Source organism: Chiloscyllium plagiosum, chromosome 2 (genome assembly GCF_004010195.1).
Source record: "Chiloscyllium plagiosum isolate BGI_BamShark_2017 chromosome 2, ASM401019v2, whole genome shotgun sequence".
Classification (NCBI taxonomy): domain Eukaryota; kingdom Metazoa; phylum Chordata; class Chondrichthyes; order Orectolobiformes; family Hemiscylliidae; genus Chiloscyllium; species Chiloscyllium plagiosum.
The window spans coordinates 47,916,728-47,941,156 of NC_057711.1; the positions used below are offsets into that span (position 1 = coordinate 47,916,728).

A 24,429-nucleotide genomic window follows, 5' to 3' on the forward strand; every position below is an offset into this window, starting at 1 on the left:
GTAGGGGCAGAGCTAGGATGAGTGTGAGGTAGCAGAGAGAAGATAGGGACACTTAGCCTCGCAGAGCACAGAGGACATTAACCTTCTGCCTATACTGGGCATTCTCCTGGATCATGGACACCACAGGTGGTAACCTCAGACTAGGCTGGCAGGGTCTGGCTCATTCTGACAGTCCTGAGGGAAGTGGACAGCCTTCCTGTCCAGCATAACATCTGGGTCACTGTCAGCAAAGCAGAACATTAACATCCCTTTCTCGGCCATGTCCTTTAGAATTGTTTAGCAACTCATTGCGAAAAGCATAATTTGGTTTGCAGCATTGGCCTTAATGCACAGCTGGCATTTAAATATGGCACCAGCAGTACGAATCCAAGCAGGTTCTGGCATCAGAGAGTATGTCTGTGGCTGATGAGCCCAGGATAGTGTGAGAGCAGCAATGTTGGGGCACAATGCATGTACAATGATGTCAGCGCAGAGAATTCTCTGAGATACATCATTGGAATTCATGGAGAGAAGCCCTCCATGATATTCCCTGAAATTTGATACTTAGCTGATCTTTGATAAAATTCAGCCCAATGTCTGCAATGAAGCTGAATCACTCTGTTTAATGATCATGGTGGATCCCGAACCAACTTAAATGCAACTTCTGCACTTGATGTAAGTTCAACATCCGTGCACAGGATGCTGTATCTACACTGGTGTCAATATTTAAAGTCTTAAGTCACAGGGTCTGTTATTAAATTTGACCTGTGCTTACAAAAGAGGTAATATTTTTGCAACTGTTTAAGTTCAGACATTTATGGGTTTCTTTACTTGAAGAATGTTAAGAAACGAAAGCTTTGTGACTCTTGTAAGGAAAATACAGACATTCCTATAAGTGACAATATGTACTACTTAAACATCAAGGTGTTTTATTTTTGGCAGTTATTTAGTTGTTAAAGTTTTACTGAACAGGACACAAGTTCTTGTTGCTGAACTTCAGAATCCACTGAAACTATATGATAATTTTATGAAATAGACTATAACCTGGTGTTGTGTGATTTTTTTTTACACAAGTAAACAAGTTGCTGTCATTATCCATGCTCTTCATGTCAGCGCACCTCATACGAATGTCAGAAAACATCTTCATAAGCCCTCTGTACAAAAGAAGAGGTATACTGTGACTGTAATCAGCTTTATTCTAGCCTTGCATTACCTGTCACTGCTACACTATCTTCCCCAGTCATTCCCCACTAATCTTGCCTAATTACTACAACACACTTCACTCCACCTCTTTTTGTGAGATGGCATTGAAAAGTTATTGGGGTAGGTAGGTGAGAATGTGAATTTGAGGTTACAGTCAGATTACCCATGACCTTATTAAATGGTGGAGCAGTTTCAAGGGGCTAAATGGCATCTTCCTGTTCCTGCTTTGTATGTTTACATGAATCACCCTAAGGCTACTCTCAATCATTAGCAAAGTGCTGTCAAGTAGCAATTTCAAATGAATAATCCAAACACTGATGCTTGGCTTGAGTTCCACAAGAGCCAATCAGCTCCTGACCTTATTTTGGCCTTGGTCCAAACGTAGACAACAGACTTAAAATGCTGAGGTGACATGAGTGTGACTGATTTTAACACCAAGGCAGTATTTGGCTATCTATGGTATCAGGGAGCCCCAGCAAAACCAACATAAATGGAAATCAGGGAGCACAGTCTCCACTGGGTGGTGTCATCCCTAGCACAAAGCAAAACAGTTGCCATTGTTGGAGTTCAATCATCTCAGTCCACGGACATCTTTGTAAGAGTTCCTCAGGGCAAAATGCTATGCACAATCACCTTCAGCTACTTCTTCAATGACTTTCCTCCATCATAAAGTCATAAGTGGGCATGTTCAGCATGCAGTTATCAATGTTCAGCACCATGTGTTATGCCTTAGATACTGAAGTGGTTCACGTTCAAATGCAGCAAGACTTGGATAATATCCAGATTTGAGCTGATAAATGGCAAGTAACATTCACACTACACAAATGCCAAGCAATGGCTGTCTCAAATAAGAGACAATCTATCACACCTTTGCATTTAATGGCATCACTATTGCTGAATCCTCCACTATCAACTTCCTTGGGTTACCATTGACGAGAAACTGAACTGACCTAGCCACGTAAATAATGTGGCTATATCAACAATCAATCACATGGTAATTATTAGATTTTTAAATCCAGTTTTAAAAAAAAAATGAAAATCCAACATCTGCAAATTTGGGATTTGAATCAGGTTTCCCAGAGTATGAACTGGATCTCTGAGTCACTCGTCCAAGTATGTTGGCAAATATCTAAGTGTAACAACAATCAGCAATAATAATTGAGCTCTTAGAGTACACAAATATCAGCTGGGATATGAATAATGTGAAAAGCACAATGTTGATAAACAACATTCAAGAAAAGCCATCACTTAGCATGCCCAATGAAAGGAGGCAGAATTCTCAATTTAGACTTAGAAAATGAAGCCAGGCAAATTGGTGAAGTTGCAGGGGGTAACCATTTTAAAGACCCTGACTGTCTTACAGTTAGATTTGACTATTTGTAGAAAATAACAAAGAACAGGAGTAAAAGTTCGTAATTGGAGGAAGACAAATTTGATGAAGTTTGAACGGTGATCAGGTGAAGATGGGTTGGATATAGCAACTTGAAGGAAAATCAGTGTCAAATCTGCAGGAGGCATTCAAAAGTGAGATTCTCTCGACTCAGTGTTGACATGTCGCCATAAGGAAACAGGGACAAAAAAATGGCAGAGTAGACAAGCAGGAAGCTGGAATAACACAGCAAGCCAGGCAACATCAGGAGCTAGAAAAATAAGAAGAATTATACCCGAAACATCGATTTCTCCAGCTCCTAATGCTGTGTGGCTTGCTGTGTTCTTCCATCCTCCTGCTTGTCCCATAAGAAAGCAAGCTGATACTGCCAAATCTGGACCCCACTGTTTATCTACAAACAGGCAGAGGAGAATAAAGCAGAAAAAGAAAGATAATGACAATCACAATTAACTTAACATTATAAAAAACCCTAGAGGAGTATAGAAAATATTGAGGTGGAGTAAAACAGGAAATTAGAAAATATTAGCTGAGAAGGTCCAGGGAAACCCAAAATTGTTTCATTAGCACATTAGACAATCACTGTGGAAAGGTTTGAGCCTATCAGTGGTGTAGAGAGTAACTTACACATGAATGCAGAAGAAATAGGCAGGGTTCTTAGTGAGTACTTTTCTCTGATTTCACAATGGAGAGGGATAATGTAGGCATTCTAGTTAAGGAGCCAGAGTGTGCTATATTGGATACAGTCACCATAATGCAGCAAGAAATACTAAAGGAACGGACATCCTTGAAGGTAGATAAGTCACCAGGGTCAGACAGATTGTATCCCAGGCTGGTAAAAGAAGTTGGGGAGGATGTCATGAATGCTCTGCAGATTCTTTTCCAGATAAAGCAATATACCAGAGGATTGGAGACCTGCAGACATTGTACCGTGATTTAAAAAGGGTATACTGGACAAACCAAATAATTGCAGGACAGTCAGTCTGACTTTGGTGATAGGCAAATAATTAGAATCATCATTGAGAGACAGAATAAACTGTCACTTATAAAGGAATGGATTAATCAGGCATAGTTTTGTTAAGGAAAACTCATGTCAAACTAACTTGGGTGTTTTGAGGAGCTAACAAAGAGGATCGATGAGGCTGGTGCATTGGGTGTTGATCACATGGATTTAGTAAGGCATTTGGCAAGGCTCCCTTGGAAATCGATTAGAAGAAAAGCCTTTGCATTATAGCAGTATGAATCATAGAATCCCAACAGGGTGGAAACAGGCCCTTCAGCCCAACAAGTTCACATCGACCCTCCAAAGTGTAACCCACCCAGATCCATTCCCCTAACCTATTATCCTATATTTACCTCTGACTAAATGTTTTAAAAAATTCTCAAGGTCAGGTTCGTAGGAGAGTAGTCTGACACAGAACAAACGACCAAGAGGCGAGTCTGCTAGAATATGGGCATTTTATTCCCCGCAGCGTCGCCTCAACGGGTCTGGCTTATACTCACTCTACATGTTACCAAAACTGGGAGCCGTCAGTTCTCGTAGAGCGGTTGCCAACAACCAACGCTCGGCGGTTAAACGTAACCCCGGAGCAGACTCACCGAACTGGAGACTTTTCCAGCTGATATACTCTTTTCCAGATATAAACATTCATGTGAACAGCAGAGCAAGGCTAAAAAACACATTCCATTCTGGTTACATACAGATAAGAAGATTCACACGGGACTAAGCAACACCTCCATTCCGGTTAGATTCACACATGTATTGGGACATAATTTTTAACCGTTTCACCACATTCCACTGCTTGGAATTTTACACCACATTCCACTGCTTGGCCCAATACATGTGTTACATTATGATTCACACATGTATTGGGACATAATTTTACACCACACTAATGGACCTAACCAACACAGCCCTGAATACTATGGGCAATTTAGGATGGCCATTCACCTAACCTGCATATCTTTGGATTGTGGAAGGAAACCGGAGTACCCAGAGGAAACCCACACACGGGGAAAATATGCAAACTCCACACAGTTGCCTGAGGCTGAAATCGAACCCAGGCTCCTGGCGCTGTGAGGCAGCAATGCTAACCACTGAGCCACTATGCCGCCACAGTATATTGCAAGTTCAATGCAAAATTGGCTCAATGACAAGAAACAAAGTGTAGTGGCAGCTGAATGATTTTGTGAATGATAAGTTGTTTTCAGGGGCAGTACACAGCACTCAAGTTAAGATCCTTTGCTATTTGTTATGTGCTTTAATGATTCCAAATTGATCTTGAAATTTGTAGGTGATACAAATATTGGCTCGGGAGCTGATAACGAAAAAGACAGCTCTCGACTTCAGAATAATATCAATGGCTTTGTTGAGTTGGCGGAAAAGTGGCAAAAGGAATTCAAGCTGGAGAAGTGTGAGGTTATGTCTTTGGGGAAAACAAACAAAGCAAGAGGATGTTCAATAAATTGCAGGGTATTGAGAGGAGTAGAGGAAGTGCAAGACCTTGGAGAGCATTCTATAGGTCCCTGAAGGTGAGAGGACAGGTTGGCAAGGTGGTAAAGAAGGCTTATGGGATACTTTACTCATTCAACATGGTATTGAATACAAGATGGGTTATTTTTTATTCACTCGTGGGATGTGGGCATCGCTGGCCGGGCCAGCATTTTATTACCCGCCCTTAGTTGCCCTTGAGAAGGTAATGGTAGTGTAATGTTGGAACTCTATAAACCAGGCTTTGGTCTAAGTTGTATATTTCTTGTCCCATGTTTCAGGAAAGTCGTAACTGCTGTGAAAAAAGTTAAAAATCACTCAACAGCAGGTTAGAGTCCAACAGGTTTGGAAGTACAAGCTTTGACTGTACTGTAACTAGCTACCTGACGAAGGAGCAGTGCTTCTTCCAAATAAACCTGTTGGACTATAACCTGGTGTGTTGTGAATTTTAACTTTGTTCACCCCAGTCCAAAACTGGCGCTTCCACCTCATAATTGCTGTGGAGAGAGTAAAGAGGAGGTTTTTTGTCAATTTTGCTTGACCATTAAAATTGTAGCTGCGAGGAAATATTGGATAGGCTAGGGTTTTTTTTAAGAACAGAGGGGGTTCACGTGTGCTTAATTCAGATAAACAAAATTATGAGGACCCTGGGAAAGGGAAAGCCTGGGAAACTGAAAATTGACTGGAAGGTTTGATTACCCTAGCAAATAGGTCGATTACCACAGTCAAAGATTTAGGGTGGTCAAAGCAAAACTGCTGCAGATGCTAGAAATATGAAACTAATAACTAAATTCAGGGTGAACTCAACATATCTGGCTGTTTCTGTGGCGAGAGATACAGTATTTATAATTCAGTATTTATGATTCAGAATTAAATGCACAAAGCGTAATTTGGAAGTCTACAGATAACAAAAAAAATTGACTGGTTGATGATGGGAAGGATAGCTGTCAATCCTGGAATGATATTAATGGTTTGGTTGAGTGGGGAAGAAGTGGCAAATGGAATTCAATCTGTTGAAGTTATGAAGCAGAGTCATACCGGATTCTAAATCTTAACTCTGTTACTCTCTCCACTGAGTCTCTCCAGAATTTGCTGTGCTTGTTACAATTTCAAGTGATTAGTAGAAGTACTGGAGACATGGTCAAAAACATTTTCACCCAGAGAGTACGGGTGGCTGGAATTTGCTACCTGATATGGTGGTTTCAATAAATTTAAAAGGTACCTGGATCTAAACATGCTGTACCTTGCAGGGCTATGGACCGTGTACTCAAAGGTGGGAATAGAATGGTTGACTCATTTTTTTGATTCAGCTGGCACAGTCACTATAGGCTGAATGACCTCTTTCTGTGGTTTAACTTTCTTCTATTTTTATCTTGTCACCAATCTTAAATTTCAAGATGTGTGGCAAAACCATGTGAAGATTGAGGAACTAGTTTTGAGCTCAGATTGAATTAGATAGCATTCCAAAAATAGTGCACTTTAGTCATTTTGCTTTTGATACCAATCTAAATTCGAACTCAATGACATACACTTAGTTTAAAAATCTACTGAGATGCTTTTGACCTCTGGCCTTTGGAGTCCATGAGGATCCTGCTAAAATATGCTCCACTTGCATTAAAGCAGAAACAGACTCATTCATCGAAGCAGAGCTGGCGCAACAAATTTCTTTTCCTACAGGAAGTGTATCCATCGTCTTATTCTTTGTGTTGACTATCAAGATCCCCTGCAAGTCATTGGGCATGGAGATAAACTCCCATACTTTGGGTGTCTCCACCCAGAGAGGATAGATGTTGACAATGAAATTCAATGTTGCCTGCAGTGTGCCAGCACAGCATTTTGCAGTGTGTTTAATAACCAATACCTTAAGCCAATACTAAGCACAGGAACCCAGAGAACAGCAACATGAACAGATACTGCAAATCTCTCGAGAACTGAGAAATATCACCAGTAATGGTTCCACAAAATCCTACAAATTCAATGGTAGTAATAGGTACTCCAATATCTATGTACCTTCTCAAGCCAATATTCCCAACATTGAAGGTTATGCTACTTATTCTGGTCATAATAAGGAATTTATAACATTGACAGGTCAATCTAACCTAATGAAATGTGCATTCTGTGGGATGTGGAAGGGCGTGGAGTAGGTGACTTTGACCAGCAAATATGCAAGAAATATCAGTGGCAACACAAGATTGAGCTCTGGGTTAAGGAACTTAGAGTGGTAACTGAAGTGACTGCTGTGCATCAGTAGCCTACACAATGCCCTTGTGATAAGCTTCCTCAGCTAGCTCACCCACACCTTCTTGGTTTCATTCTCCCATCTGCTCCTGACTACATCTATCAGTAATTGCAGCAAAGTATCCATTGAATCACAGTCCTGCTTTGCTACATGTCCACCATCTGTCCTGAACACCTCCGATTTCAATTATACAATACCCCTTTAACTACTGTTGAGATTTTGACATGCAGTTATGCATCACACTCACTGTCCAGCTTGAAAAAACAATACTCCAATGTCAAATTGCTGGGTTTCTCTCACTTAATGCCACAACACAACCCATTTCAAGTCACGAACATAGTCTCTAAAAGCTTTTTACGTGTGAGGATAATCAATTTTGATATTTTTCACACAGATTTGACAAACAGGAGATCATGTTAACAAAAATCCCCACCATTTATAGTGCTTTTTGTGTATGAAATGCATGTTGAGACAAAAAAAATGTCCTGTTGACTGAAAGTTCTGAGACAGGAGTGCACCTTCACAGCCTTTGGGGAGCACAAAATCAGAATTGCAAAGGCATTAAGTGACTTGGTTTAATTTGGGAGAAAGATGATTTTATTCTGCCCTTTGTTAATACAGTGGAATGCTTGAACTTTGATATATTCTTTGTACAGTTCTTTTTTTAAACATTAAAATCTGCACAAGTTCATGAATCACAAAACAATGCTTGTTCTGTTAACTCCCTAAGATTCAATGTTTGGGAACAAAGTTCTCATTTGAGGGGACCTCTGAACTAATCCTGAAGAATGATTTTCGACAAACTTTCAACTTCCAGTTTTACCATTGCCACTCACAACAACTTAATAATCGTGTTTATTCAGTTGGGATTTTTATTATCATTTAGCAGGAAGGATTTCAAACTGGAAATGTTTCTACAGAGACATTGACTTCTTTCACCAGTGCAAAGAACTATGTTTACAACAATCTCCCTGCATGTTACAGAACTGCATTTAAAAAGCTGATGATTATTTTGACGATCTCTGATGTGAACGCTGGAATTTATCAGTCTATAAGATTCAGCATTGCATGAGAATGTTGGTTTTGGAAACCATTCGTAGGAACAGCTCTTCATTGATTGGAAATCTCATTCAATGTTCAGTTGATCAAAAGTTAAGTTGTGGAAGTTTGCATGGCTGTATCATCTGTACGACTAGATTCAGATTGCAAATTGACTGTATTCATTGATAATGAGAGAATTCTAGACATTCACATTCTTCACACTGTCGAAAGAATCAAAGTGTAGAAAATGAAAAGCTACTGAAGGGAATGTTTCAAGCTATGAAAACAATAATTTCATTGTTCACTTTTTTGATCATTTGGGTCTATTTGTGAATATTTTCTTTCATGACAAAACAGCAATACCGTAATCCTTGATTCTTGTCTAATAGATATGAGCTTCACTTACTCTGAGCCATCTTGAAGCTTATTTTTAGAACATAGAACAGCGGAGTACAGGGCCTTTGGCCCTCGATGTTGTGCTGACTTGTGAAACCAATCTGAAGCCCATTAAACTGCACTATTCCATTATCATCCATATGTTTATCCAATGACCATCTAAATGCCCTTAAAGTTGGCGAATGTGCTACTGTTGCAGACAGGGCACACCCTTACTACTCTCTGAGTAAAGAAACTACCTCTGACCTCTTTCCTACATCTGACTCCCCTCAATTTAAAGTTATGTCCCCTTGTGCTAGCCATCATCATCTGAGGAAAAAGGCTCTCACTGTCCGCCCAATCTAATCCTCTGATCATCTTATATGTCTCTATTAAATCACCTGTCAACCTTCTTCTCTGTAAAGAAAACAGCCTCAATTCCCTCAGCCTTTCCTCATAACATCTTCCCTCAGTACCAGGCAACATTCTGGTAAATCTCCTCTGCACACTTTCCAATGCTTCCACATTCTTCCTATAATGCGGTGACCAGAACTGTGCGCAATACTACAAGTATGGCCGCAACAGAGTTTTGTACAGCTGCAACATGACCTCATGGCTCCAAAATTCAATCCTTCTACCTACTAATGAATGCCATCACAACATATGCCTTCTTAACAACCCTATCAACCTGGTTGGCAACTATCAGGGATCTATGTACATGGATACCGAGATGGACTCAGGCAGCTGAGGAAATTTGGCATGACAGTGAATACCCTTGCCAGCTTTTAGTGGTGTGCCATTGAGAGCATTTTGTCTGGATGTATCACTACCTGGTATGGCAACTGTACCATTCAAGATCAGAGACGGTTACAGAGAGTGGTGAACTCAGCCCGGACAATCACAAAGCCACCCTCCCAGCTATAGAATCCATCTACCAGGCGTGCTGTCAAGGAAAGGCCACCAGGATTCTCAAAGATCCATCCCACCCTGGCAATGTTTTTCTATAACCTCTACCAATAGGGAGAAGGTATAGAAGCCTGAACACATGCACCAGCCGTTTTCAAAAGAGTTTCTACCCTATTGTTGTTAGAAAAATGAATAGACTCACAAATTCTTAACATTCATCTGTACCTGTGTTTTTGATTTTGCTGCTGTTTACCTATTATTTACTTATCTATGCTACTTAACTCTGTGATCTGCCTGTATTGCTCGCAAGACAAAGCTTTTCACTGTGCTTCGGTACACGTGACAATAAATTCAATTCAATTCAATCATCTCTCTGGTCATCCACACTGCCAAGAGTCTTACCATTAGCCTGGTACTCTGTATTCCTTCCAAAGTGAATTTACTCCTTCCAAAGTGAATTACCTCACACTTGTCAGCATTAAACTCCATTTGCCACCTCTCAGCCCAGCTCTGCAGCTTATCTATATCCCTCTGTAACCTGCAATATCCTTCAGCACTATCCACAACTCCACCAACCTTAGTGTCATCCGCAAATTTACTTAACCATCCTTCTACACCCTTATCTAGGTCATTTATGAAAATGACAAACAGCAGTGGCCCCAAAACAGATCTTTGTGGTACACCACTAATAATTAAAGTCCAGGATGAACAATATCCATCAACCACCACCCTCTGTCTTCTTTCAGCTAGTCAATTTCTGATCCAAACCATTAAATCACCCTCAATCCCAGACCTCCATATTTTCTGAAATAGCCTACCGTGGGGAACCTTATCAAACGCTTTACTGAAATCCATATACAGAACATCAACCACTTTACCCTCATTCACCTGTTTGGTCACCTTCTCAAAGAACTCAATAAGGTTTGTGTGGCACGACCTACCCTTCACAAAAACATGTTGACTATTCCTAATCAAATTATTCCTTTCTACAAATCTTATCTCTTATAACCCTTTCCAACACTTTACCCATAACCGAAGTAAGGCTCACCAGTCTATAATTACCAGGGTTGACCCTACTCCCCTTCTTGAACAAGGAAACAGCATTTGCCATCCTCCAGTCTTCTGGCACTATTCCTGTAGACAATGATGACATAAAGATCAAAGCTAAAGGTTCTGCAATCTCCTCCCTGGCTTCCCAGAGAATCCCAAGGATAAATTCCATCCGGCCCAGGGGATTTAGCTATTTTCACAGTCTCAAGAATTGCTAACACCTCCTCCTTATGAACCTCAATCCTGTCTAGTCTAGTAGTCTGTACTTCAGTATTCTCCTCAACAACATCGTCCTTTTCCAGCGTGAGTACTGATGAAAAATATTCATTTAGCACCTCTCCTGTCTCCTTGGTCTCCATGCACAACATCCTACAAATGTCCTTGACTGGCCCTAATCTTACTCTAGACATTCTTTTATTCTTGACGTACTAAAAAGCTTTAGGTGCTCCTTGATCCTACCTGCCAAAGACTTCTCATGTCCCCTCCTGGCTCTTCTTAGGTCCTTCCTGGCTAACTTGTAACTCTCAAACGCCCTAACTGAGCTTTCACGTCTCATCCTCACATCAGCCTCCTTCTTTCTCTTGACAAGAGATTCAACTTTTTTAGTAAACCACAGCTCCCTGCTCGATCACTTCCTCCCTGCCTGACAGGTACATACTTATCAAGGGCACACAGTAGCTGTTATAGAGTCATAGAGATGTACAGCTCGGAAACAGACTCTTTGGTCCAACTCATCCATGCCAACTAGATATTCCAACCCAATCTAATCCCACCTGCTAGCATCCGGCCCATATCCCTCCAAACCCTTCCTATTCATGTACCCATCCAGATGCCTTTTAAATGTTGCAATTGTACTAGCCTCCACCACTTCCTCTGGCAGCTCATTCCATGCACATACCAACCTCTGCGTGAAAAAGTGGCCCCTTAGGTCTCTTTTATATCTTTCCCTCTCACCCTAAACCTATGCCCTCTAGTTCTGGACTCCACCACCCCAGGAAAGAGACTTTGTTTATTTATCCTACCCATGCCCCTCATGATTTTATAAACCTCTATAAAGTCACCCCCCAGCCTCTGACGTTCCAACGAAAACAGCCCTAGCCTATTCAACCTCTCCCTTTAGCTCAAACCCTCTAACCCTGGCAACATCCTTGTACATCTTTTCTGAACCCTTTCAAGTTTCACAACATCTTTATGATAGAAAGGAAACCAGAATTGCATGCAATATTCCAACAGTGGCTTCACCAATGTCCTGTACAGCCGCAACGACCTCCCAACTCCTGTACTCAATACTTCGACCAATAAAAGAAAGCATACCAAACGCCTTCTTCACTATCCTATCAACCTGCGACTCTACTTTCAAGGAGCTATGAACCTGCACTCCAAGGTCTCTTTGTTCAGCCACACTCCTTAGGACCTTACCATTAAGTGTATAAGTCCTGCTAAGATTTGCTTTCCCAGAATGCAGCACCTCACATTTATCTAAATTAAACTCCATCTGCTACTTCTCAGCCCATTGGCTATTCCTTGAACAAGCTCCATATTTCGGTTGTGCCCGACCCCTGCAGTTTCCTCCCCCATCCTATGCATCCTAAATCTTGCCTAATCACATCATAATTGCCTTTCCTCCAGTTATAACTCTTGCCCTGCAGTACATACCTATCCCTTTCCATCACTAAAGTAAACCTTACCGAATTATGGTCACTATCACCAAAGTGCTCACCTACCTCCAAATCTAACACCTGTCTGGGTTCAAATCCAATGTGTCCTCGCCTCTTGTTGGCCTATCCACATGCTGTGTCAGGAAACCCTCCTGCACACATTGGACAAAAACTGATCCATCTAAAGTACTCAAGCTACAGTATTTCCTTTGGAAAGTTGAAGCCCCCAAACAACTACCCCATTACTTTTACTCCTATTCAGAATCATCTTTGCAATCCTTTCCTCTATATCTCTGGAACTATTTGGAGGCCTATAGAAAACCCCCAAAGGGAGATCTCTCCTTTCCTGTTTCTAACCTCAGCGCACACTCCCTCAGTGGGCAAGTCCTCATCAAACGTGCTTTCTGCCATTGTAATACTGTCCTTGACTAACAATGCCACACCTCCCACTCTTTTACCACCTTCCCTGTTCTTACTGAAGCATCTAAACCCTAGAACCTGCCACAACCATTCCTGTCCCTACTCTATCCATGTCTCACAATATCAAAATCCCAGATGCCAACCCATGCTGCAAGTTCACGCACCATATTCTGGATGCTCCTGCCGTTGAAGTAGACACACTTCAAACCATCTTCCTGCCTGCCAATGCACTCCTATGACCTTGAAACCTTATTCATGACCTCACTACTCTCAACGTCCTGAGCACTGCAGCTACAATTTCAGTTCCCATCCTTCTGCTGAATTAGTTTCAACCCTCCCGATGAACATTAGCAAATTTCCACCCCAGAATGTTGGTACCCCTTTGGTTCAGGTGTAGACCATCCTATTTGTAGAGGTCCCACCTACCCAGAATAAGCCCCAATTATCCATGTATCTAAGTTCCTCCCTCCTGCACCTTCCCTGTAAACACATCTTTGCAATCCTTTCCTCTATATCTCTGGAACTATTCGGAGGCCTATAGAAAACACCCAATAGGGAGATCTCTCCTTTCCTGTTTCCAACCTCAGCGCACACTCCCTCAGTGGACAAGTCCTCATCAAACGTGGGCGCGTGGGCGGCACGGTGGCCCAGTGGTTAGCACTGCTGCCTCACAGCGCCAGAGACCCGGGTTCAATTCCCGCCTCAGGCGACTGACTGTGTGGAGTTTGCACGTTCTCCCCATGTCTGCGTGGGTTTCCTCCCGGTGCTCCGGTTTCCTCCCACAGTCCAAAGATGTGCAGGTCAGGTGAATTGGCCATACTAAATTGCCCCTAGTGTTAGGTAAGGGGTAAATGTAGGGGTATGGGTGGTTTGCGCTTCGGCGGGTCGGTGTGGACTTGTTGGGCCGAAGGGCCTGTTTCCACACTATAATGTAATCTAAAAAAAAAATGTTCAACTCCTCTCTTTCCCTATTCCTTGGCTTGCTAACACGTGACACGGGTCACAAACCAGAGATAATAACTCTGTTTGTTCTAGCTCTAAGCTTCCACCCTATCTCCCTGAATTTTTGCCTTAAATCCCTATCCCTTTTCCTACCTATGTTGTTAGTGCTTATGTGGACCACAACTTGGGGCTGCTCCCCCTCTCCCTTAAGGCTCCTGAAAACAAGATCCAAGCCATCATGAACCATGACACCTGGGAGTCAACACACGAACCGTGAGTCTCTCTCATTCCCATAGAACCTCTTATCTGTCCCCCAAACTATGGAGTCCCCAATGACTAATGCTGAGCTCATCTCCCCCCTTCTCTTCTGAGCATCAAAAACAGACTCTGTGCCAGAGATCTGTGCCCCATTGCTTTCCCCTGATAAGTCACCCCCCCCCCCCCCCCCCCCCCCCCACCCCACAGTATCCAAAATGGTATACTTGTTATTGAGGGGAATGGCCCACAGGGGATCCCTGCATTGCCTGCCAGTTCCCTTTTCTCCCCCTGACTGTAGCCCATCTGCCTTTTTCTTGTATCTGAGGTGTGACTACCTCCCTGTAACTCCTCTCAATTACCCCCTCCACCTCCCAAATGATCCAAAGTTCATCCAGCTCCAGCTCCAGTTCCCTAACACGGTTTCCAAGGAGCAGGAGTTGGGTACACTAGTGGGGACACTAGTAATGACCACTGCCACCCACATTCTACCCCAGATATATTACCTTATCTACCTAGCCATCCCATGTCCCCTCTTTCATTGCCTATACATGAGGTAAGCTTTTCAATGCTTAATTTACCTTCCTGGCAGCCCCCTGGTCCAGCACCAGAATCAAGCTAATGATGTTTATGATTACAGTTTGGATAAGAATTTAGGCGGCATGGTTTGTAAATTTGTGGATGCAACCAAAGTTGGTGGTACAGTCGACAGTGAAGGTTATTTAAGATTACAAACAGATCTTGATCAATTCAGCCAAAAGGCCAAGAAGTGGCAGTTGGAGAATTGGCTGGACCTTTTTTCACTGAAGCGTAGAAGGTTGAGGGGTGACCTTACAGCTCTTTATAAAACCATGAGGGGCATACATAAGGTATGTGCAGGTTAGGTGAATTGGCCATGCTAAATTGCCCATATATGCGTTAGTCAGAGGGAAATGGGTCTGGGTGGGTTACTCTTCAGACAGTCGGTGTGGACTGGTTGGGCCGAAGAGCCTGTTTCCATACTGTAGGGAATCTAATCTAATCTAAAATTCTCCAGATTCTGCAACAGTCGCAACATATCTGAAGTTAGCAAAACTAACAGTGCAATTCAATGAAGAAGGGAGACTGAGATCAAGGGACTACAAAGCAGTTAGCCTGCAACCTGTATCAGGAAAATGTTAGAATTTTTTATTCAAGAAGTTTTAACAATGCACATAGAATGTCAAAGCATAAGCTGACAGAGTCAACATGGTTTTTTGAAAAGGAGATAACGTTGGACATTCATTACAGTTTTAAGTTGTAACTGGTGGGGTGGTCAAAGGGATGCCTTTGGTATAGTATATTTGGATTTCAAATAGACATTTAAAAGGTACTCATACCAAAGGTTAATAAAACATAGACTGAAACCATCATAGTGTTAGGGGCTGGATGGTGAGGAATTTGTTAAATGAGTTCAACAAACCTTACTTTATCAATATGTAGAAGTACCTGCTAGAGAAAGGGCAAAACTTGACCTTCCCATGGGAAATAAGGCAGGGCAAGTGACTGAAATGTTAGTGGTGGAACACTTTGGGACCAGTGATTGTAATTCTATTAATTTTAAAATACTTATGGAGAAGAATAGGCCTCATATAAAATTAAAGTTCTTAATTGATGGTATGTGACTGGAACTTTGAAGAGTTGATTGGAGTAAACTGTTCTCAGGTAAAGGGACCACTAGTAAGTGGAGGCTTTCAGAAGTGAGATAACAAGATTCAGAGGCATTATGTTCCTGTTAGAGTGAAGAGTAAGGCTGGTAAGAGTAGGGAACAATGGATGAATAAAGATATTGAGGTTCTGGCCAAGAATAAGAAGGAGTCGTATATTAGGTATAGCCAACTAGGATAAAGTGAATCTAAGGGATCAAGGGGCATTCTCAAGAGGGAGATTATGAGGGCATAAAGGGGATATGAGATAGCCTTGGCAGATAAGGTTAAGGACAATTCAAAAACATTCAACAAGTAGATTAACGAGGCTGTCTATGTGTCACTTTTTACTATGAAGAAAGAAATGGAGGCTAGAGAACTCAGGAAAATAAGTATTGATATCTTGAAAACAGTCCACATTGCAGAAAAGGAAGTTCTGAAGCGCTTAAAAAAAACATAAAGGAGGTTAAAATCTCAGGGCCCTGATCAAATGTATCCCAAGACATTGTGAGAAGTTAGGGAAGAAATTGTGGGGCCCCAAGCAGAGATATTTGTATCATCTGCAGCCATGGGTGAGATGACGGAGGACTGGAGGGTGGCTAAAGTTGTGGCTTTATTTAAGAAAGGTTGTTAAGCGAAGCTCTCGAACTATAGACCTATGAGTGTGACATCAGTTGTCAGTAAGTTGCTGGAGGGGATTCTGAGAGATAGGATTTATATGCATCTGGGGAGGCAAGGACTGATTTGGGATAGTCATTCTGGCTTTGTGGAAGGGAAATAGTGTCTCACAAGATTCATTGAGTGTTCTGAGGACGTAACCAAAAAGATTGAGCTCAGAGCGGTAGATGTTGTTTGCATGGACTTTAGTAAAGCCTTTGACAAGGTTCCACATGGTAGACTAATTAGTAAAGTTAGATCACATGGGACTCAGGGAGAACTTGCCATTGGATACAAAATTGGCTTAACAGTAGGAGACAGAGGGTAGTGGTGGAAAGTTGTTTTTCTGACGAGAAGCCTGTGACCAGCCATGTTCCACAGGCATTGGTGCTGGCTCCATTGCTGTATATAATTTATATAATCAATTTGGATGAGAATTTAGACCGCATGGTTTGTAAGTTTGTTGATGCAACCAAAATTGGTAGTATAGTCGACAGTGAAGGTTACCTAAGATTACAAACAGATCTTGATCAATTCAGCCAAAAGGCCAAGAAGTGGCAGTTGGAGGATAGGCTGGACCTTTTTTCGCTGAAGCATAGAAGGTTGAGGGGTGACCTTACAGATGTTTATAAAACCATGAGGGGCATACATAAGGTAAATTACAAAAATCATTTCCTGAAGGGCAGAAGAGTTCAAAATTAGGGGGCATATTTATTCAGGTGAGAGGAGAAAATGACCTGAGTGGCAACTTTTTCACACAGACGGTTGTTCATATGTGGAATGAACTGCCAGAGGAAGTGGTGGGTACAGGTCCATTTCCAACATTTAAATGAAGTTTGGATAGGTACATGATTGTGAAAGGTTTAGAGGGCTATGGGCCAAAAGCTGGCAAGTCGGACTAGTTTAATTTGGGAAACTTGGTTGGCATGGACAAGTTGGACCAAAGGGCCTATTTTCATGTTGTATTAGTCATTTACATCAAGGAATGGCTCATGGGGTTGAACATAATCTATTGAAATGGATGGAGGATTAGATAATGAACAGGAAGTAGAGATTAGAGTTAAATAAACAAACTTTCAAATGTTGCAAGGATCATTGCCACTCTCACTGCTCATGACTCAACGTTAGGAGTAAAGTCTTAATGAATACCCCACTTCATTTCTGAAATGTTGAGCACCGATTGGTGGAAAGGGCACAGAATGCAATCTGAATATGGCCTTCAATTTCCGTCACCAAATGTCACCACTTATCAGTTTGATGAGGGACAAAAGGACAAAGCCACTAGATTGGATCTGTGACAGATGGTAAACTCCCTCCCCAACACCATTGTGGGTGTACCTACACCAAATGGACTACAGGGATTCAAAAAGGCAATTCAGCAGCACCTTCTCAAGGAATATGTGAAGAGCTCATGCTCGAAATGTCAATTCTCCTGATCCTTGGATGCTGCCTGACTGGCTGTGCTTTTCCAGCACCACACTCTTCGACATAGTCAAAACAAAGTCTGTTAGAACTCAGTTGCATGTTATCATAGGAAGAATTGTAGACTCTTCAACCTGCCAAGACTGCTCTGTTATTCAATTTGATCAGCTACCTTAATGTCATTTTACTGCATTATCTCCGTTTTAGGGTGGCCTGGTGGCTCAGTGGTTAGCACTACTGCCTCACAGCACCAGGGACCTGGGTTCAATTCCACCCTTGGGCGACTGTCTGTATGGAATTTGCACATTCTCCCTGTGTCCGCATGGGTTTGCTCTGGTTTCCTCCCACAGTCCAAAGATGTGCAAGTCAGGTGAATTGGCCATTCTAAATTGCCTGTAGTGTTAGATGTATTAGGCAGACGGAAATGGGTTTTGGGTGGGTTACTCTTTGGAGAGTCAGTGTGGACTTGTTAGGCCGAAGGGCCTGTTTTCACACTGTAGAGAATCTAATCCCTTATACGCCACTTGCTTTGATCTAATGCAAACTGTAAATTGTTTTGTTAACCATGGTTAATGCGCTTTTGCCTTTGGTTGTTTCTGCCGAAGGGAACATTTATCTGTTGTAGTATTTTTAAAATGCCAGCCATTAAATATCTAAGTCAAATATTTTGGTGTATTATCCTATCATCAATTTACCCTCCACCTTCATAATTTCTTTCCTTCAGATTTAAGACATTAGTTTCATAATGATGCATTTTTCATTCAAATTTAAAGTCACATTTTATCCTATTATGGCTATTATTTCCCAAAGACTCTTTCCCACAAGATTATTAATATCCCTTCCTCATTGCACAACTTGACTGAATCAATTTTCCTGCTTGCATGGGTTATTGATTCCTTTCCTACCAGCAAAAGTGGGAACAGCCAAAGATGGCGAGGGACATCCACATCCGGTTCCCACCAAAGTTTTGTAAAGGCCTCCGGATTCGACCATGGAAATCCACACCAATGTTGCTGGTACTAATGTATGAGGAATGGATTGTTATACCAGAGATAACAATCCCAGCTGATCGGAACACTAAAGTGATAAATGATGTAGGAAAATATTCTTTATGTAGCCAAGAGATCATTTTGGCTTCATATTTCACAAAAAGGTACAAATATGCAAAGAATATTTAAAAGTGCTGAGCCACCTTTCACCTTATTGAAATAAATTTTTTTGTGAATTTACTGGAAAGGTGTCATCTTTTTATATGAAAATTGGGCTAGCAAAGATGTGTGTTAAAAATGTTTCTTTTCTCTGTTCTTTGCTGTCTATAGGTGTTTCATTCCAAATATCTATGCAGCTCTTGCCACAGCAGTTCTGACACCCTTGCTGTGCCTTGTGGGAGTCTTTGTCATTTTTATATATGTCTATCAGCTCATTCAACAATGGAAGTCATATGACGATGTCTTCAGAGGAAAAGCTAATAGCACAGGTAAGGACAGCATGAATTTTATTGTTTGAATGAGTTACAACAGTCATAATAATTTCAGTATTATTTTCAACTAGATTTTTTCAGTAAAGCTCAATTTTGTCTTTGTCCTTGTGATAAAATAAAACTATTCCATGTAGAAAGGATGAAAATTCTTCAATGCACTTAAATCTTTCTTAATGATATATTCAGCCCGAATTTTATATTTCTGTTCTTTGCTTTGGTATAAGCTGACAACTAAAATATTAGTAACCCAGAATGCTGAAGTATGATTGATCTATTTTTTATAAAAATCATCTGAACATTTTGTCTTGAACTATTTGTTTTCTCCAAAAATATTGGCAAGTATACATATATATTACAACTACTTCACTTGCTGTTAATCTCCTGTTGTGTGGAAGGTAGTCAGTGCCAAGTTGGAGTTATGAGCTTCATAATATAATAATTATAAATAAATTATTATGTATCACAAATCAGCAAAGCTATTTTATTGCAAAAGTGCAGATCTGATACCAAGTTAAAATTTTATTGATTTTTGTTGGTGTAGAAAGAGTATCTGAGTCAGTGGGTTAGAATCATTTTTATTGTGTTTCAGACATGAGTTTTAATCAGTCATTCAAGTTTGTTGTTGTTGTTCTAGTTATTGAATATTGTTCGTGAACTCACAATGTCCCAAAGTATCATCCAATTAAATACTTGTTGTTATGGAAGAAAGGGCAGTCTCAGATTATACACCATAAAATCCCAATGTAATCATGGCTAGTTTGTCTGTTTCAAGTATTTTTTTCCCGAAGGATTGCTGTTATTCATCGCATCAGATTGAACATTTATGCTGTTGTGCAAGATAGTGTCAAGACGGTTTTTACCTGTACCTTCAATTCAATCTCTCATCCAAAATGTGACACCTCCAATGATGCAGGTCTTCCTAACCTACATCATTCTGTTCCCCAATATAATTTAGACCACTGCAGGTTCATTAAAATTTGCAAGTTTTCATCAAATAGCGGTAAGGTCGATAAAGTATTATTGAAATTGACAAGATTAAGAGTACAATCATATCCCCTGGTGTTAATCCCCATTATGATATAAACAAATACCTGTTCACATTTAAATAAAACAAGAAGTTGGCCAGGACTGTTTGACACGCTTGCCTTCATTGCTCAGATCATTGAGTAGAAGATGTCATGTTGTGGTTGTACAGGACATTGTTGAGGCCATTTCTGGAGGACTGTGTACAGTACAGTTCTGGTCACTCTGCCATTGGAAGGATATTATTAAATTTGAGAGGCTGCAGAAAATATTTACCAAGACATTCTGAGACTGGAGGGTTTGAGCTATGAGGAGAAGCTGGATAGGTTGGAACTTTGTTTCACTGTGACATAGGAGGTTAAGGGGTGACTTTATAGCGGGGTATAAAATCATGTGAGGCACAGATAATGTGAAAAACCTTAGGGTGGGTAAGTTCAAAAGGTGAAAGGAAAAAGATGTAAAAGGGACGTGAGGGGCAATATTTTCACATAGAGGATGGTTTGTATGTGGAATCAACTGCCATAAGAAGTGGTAAGTGCAGATACAGTTGCAACATTTAAAAGACATTTAAATAGGTACATGAATAGGAAGGGTTTAGCTGGATATGGGCCAAATGGAGGCAAAAGGGGCTATTTTAGTTTGGGAAACTTGGTGAGCATGGATGAGTTAAATCAAAGGTTATATTTCCATGTTGTATGGCTGTGTGACTCTAGTTTATACACAGGGAATTAAAAATCCAAAACCTCTCATAAAAAGCATCGTTATCAGCATTTGTACAATTGGTTTCAAGGTATCATTTCTATGGAAAACACAGAACACCCCAAGTCTGCTAAGAATTACATTAACAAGTAAGTTATGGTAACCAGTCCAGCCCACAATGTGGCTCACTTAGAATTTATAGAAACTAAAAATATTTGCATGCATAACCTGGTCCTCAGCAAGCAGAAAGTGCATGTCCAAGTATTACATTTTTTTCCCAATTAAACAAGAGTATGGGGAACAATTGCTCCCTTATACATTCTCCATGGCAATACTTTGACCAGTCAGAATCTATGTGCCAACAAATGAGCACTCCCATCTGGTCAAGATCCTGTTGTAATCTAAGGTATCCCTCTTTGCTGTCCACCACACCTCCAATTTTGGTGTCATCTGCAAACTTACTAACTGTACCTCTTATGCTCGCATCCAAATCATTTATGTAAATGACAAAAAGTAGAGGACCCAACACCGATCCTTGTGGCACTCCACTGGTCACAGGCCTCCAGTCTGAAAAACAACCCTCCACCACCACCCTCTGTCTTCTACCTTTGAGCCAGTTCTGTATCCAAATGGCTAGTTCTCCCTGTATTCCGTGAGATCTAACCATGCAGAATAAATGTTTTTTTCTTTTGAAATGCTTGTGGCTATCCTGATGAGTGGCAAAGAGAAAGCTTAAACAGCTTGTCTCTTTTTTTTCCAGAAGTACACAAGTTCTGTACTACAAATGACTATTGGCAATATTATTATTATTATTACCTGCAGGGAATTGTAATTATTTCCCCATTAAAAATTGCAGGGCATTTTTTTTTGCTTTACTTAGTCTATAGCACTAGTGCTGAACAGCATTGGCACCGATCCATATTGGCAGATGCATGCTGAGGGTACAATACCTACTAACCCCAAGAGAAAAAATGCTGGAAAATCTCAGCAGGTCTGGCAACATCTGAAAGGAGTGAAAAGAGCTGACGTTTCGAGTCTAACTGACCCTTTGTCAAAACCTACTGTCTTACCTACTGTTCTGGACAGCCTTTATGGATGCCTGAAGTGTGTGCCAGGTGAATGTCAATGGTTATGTAGAGTGATCAATAAACATGGAAGTTGCACTCTGCGGCTTGTCTGACTCAATGCAAAGATTACAATGACACTTCTGTCACTGCACTGTAATGGAAAGTCTACATCACTGAAGAAGTTGGCACTCATTCCACACAAAGATGCATATGCCATGCCCACTGATAATTGTACATCTGAGCTAACACTCACACCATGCTTGCAAATGGTGCTCTGATCACTGGCCCACTCTGCTCATTGATTCATTGGCCGCTCTGGTTGCCAACCCAGTCAGCTCTTCTCTGTCACTGGTTGCTCTCAATCAAATACCTGAATGTTGCCTTGCAGCCTATATATACTAACTTACAAGTGATTGATCCTGAATGACCACTCAAATGCAGTTAGTAGATTCCATTGCAATTTAAAAGATTTCAGAGAACTTAAGGTGGAAGTACTCCCTCTCGCTCCCTTCAGTGTAGGATGGCCTCTTAATGATTGGATTTGATTTGATTTGATTTATTGTTGTCATATGTACTGAGATACAATGAAAAGTGTTTTGCATGCTCTACAGGCAGATCGTACCATACAAATGCATTAGGTAGCAGAACAGAGTGCAGAATACAGTGTTACAGCCATAGAGAAAGTGCAGAGAGAGAAATCTCAGAGTTAGCATTTGAGAGGTCAGTTCAAAAGTCTGACACTAGCTGGGGATAAGCTGTTCTTGAATCTGTTCATACATGTATTCAAACTTTTATATCTTCTGCCTGACAGAAGACGGCATTAAAGAGTATAACCGGAGTGGGAGTGGGCTTTGATTATGTTGGTTGCTCTCCTGAGGTAACAGTAAGTGTAAGGAGAGTCAATGGATGGAAGACTGGTTTGCATGATGAACTGGGCTATGTTCACGACTCCCTCTACTTTTGTGCAGTGTTGGACAGAGCAGTTGAATACCACACTGTGATGCATCTAGAAAGGGTGCTTACTGTGGTGTATCTATAAAAATTGATAAGTGTCTTTGTGGACATGTCGAATTTCCTTAGGTTCCTGAGGAAGTAGAGGCATTGTTGTGCTTTCTTGACCGTCGTGTCAATGAGGTGGACCAGGACACATCAGTGATAATCACCCTGGAAGGGTTAGGATCCAGATTTGACTCAGACCTTGATGCAAACAGGGTCATGCCCTCCACTCCACTTCCTGAAGTCAATGAGCAGCCCCTTTGTTTTGATGACACTGAAAGAGAGATTGTTCTCGTTACACCATGTGCTAAGTACTCTATCTCTTTACTGAATTCTGTCTTGTTGTTGTTTGTATCCGACAATGATGGTGTTGTCAGCAAACTTGTAAATGGCATTTGGAAACCCACCTACCATGCTTAATTAGACAATGAGTTCACCCTCAGATTTCTCAGGGTGAACTCTGAAATTGGCTTTTTCAGCAAAATTTGATGTTGGGTTATTGCTCCTCGTGTGTGGAAGGGTTAGGATCCAGATTTGACTCAGACCTTGATGCCATGACCCAAAATATAAATTTCTGCCACTGACAGCTAAATCTTAAGGATGTGCAGATTACAAAGGACAACATTTGACCTCATGTCTTAACATGAAGTCTTTGCATTTACTGATCATTCATGCTCTGTAGTCCACTTCATGCATTCTCCTCAAACTAACTGAATACCCCATGGTAGGTACATTATTGCATCAAATGTGTAGAGTGTTTATTATGGAGTTCTGTAAGTTGTTGGCCATCAAAAGCAGATTAGTCTGATACCTGAAGATTACTTTAACAATGGCCTTCCCTCGATCAGCAGTAGGGCTGTTTGCTAATGAGCAACACTGAGCCCCCTTGATGATTCCTGAGATACTGATGCAATTCATATCCAAATGTAGCAAGATCAGGTCTTGGTCAGGTTTAGGATGACAAGTGACAACATTCATGCCACCTAAGTGCCAGACAGCGACCATCTCCAACAAGAGAGAAGGTTGTGATTACACCTTGATCATCACTAAATCCCCTTTATCAACATTATAGCGATTACCATTGACCAAGAACTGAACTGGACCAACCACATAAACATTGTGACTAAAAGAACAGGTCAGAGTCAAGGTATTGTGTAATGACTCTCCTCAAGGCACAAGTCAGGATTGTCTTGGAAAATTCTTGTGACGATGGAAGAATTCTAAAATGCTTGTGGACATATTGAACTTAAAGTTACAATGTGTGTTTTTGTCTTGAAATACATTAAAAGAAATCTTGACATACAAACAAAAGGTGACTGCAGATGTAAACTCAGTGGCAGTCTGGAGGGCGAGACACTGGAATATCACACTTGACAAGGTGTCAATGAACACAATTAATGTGACAACCACCTGATGAAGGAGCATCGCTCCGAAACTAGTGCTTCCAAATAAACCTGTTGGACTATAACCTGGTG

At 41.1% G+C, this 24,429-nt stretch overlaps 1 protein-coding gene across 3 annotated transcripts in view; it reads left to right on the forward strand.

Moving 5' to 3' along the window:
• adgrv1 (adhesion G protein-coupled receptor V1) overlaps positions 1-24,429 on the forward strand; it is a 559,481-nt gene that overhangs the window by 473,910 nt on the left and 61,142 nt on the right. For all 3 annotated transcript variants that reach the window (XM_043709105.1, XM_043709113.1, XM_043709123.1), the window contains one exon: positions 19,009-19,166. In XM_043709105.1, the coding sequence (XP_043565040.1) occupies positions 19,009-19,166 (158 nt within the window). The remainder of the gene's footprint in view (positions 1-19,008; positions 19,167-24,429) is intronic.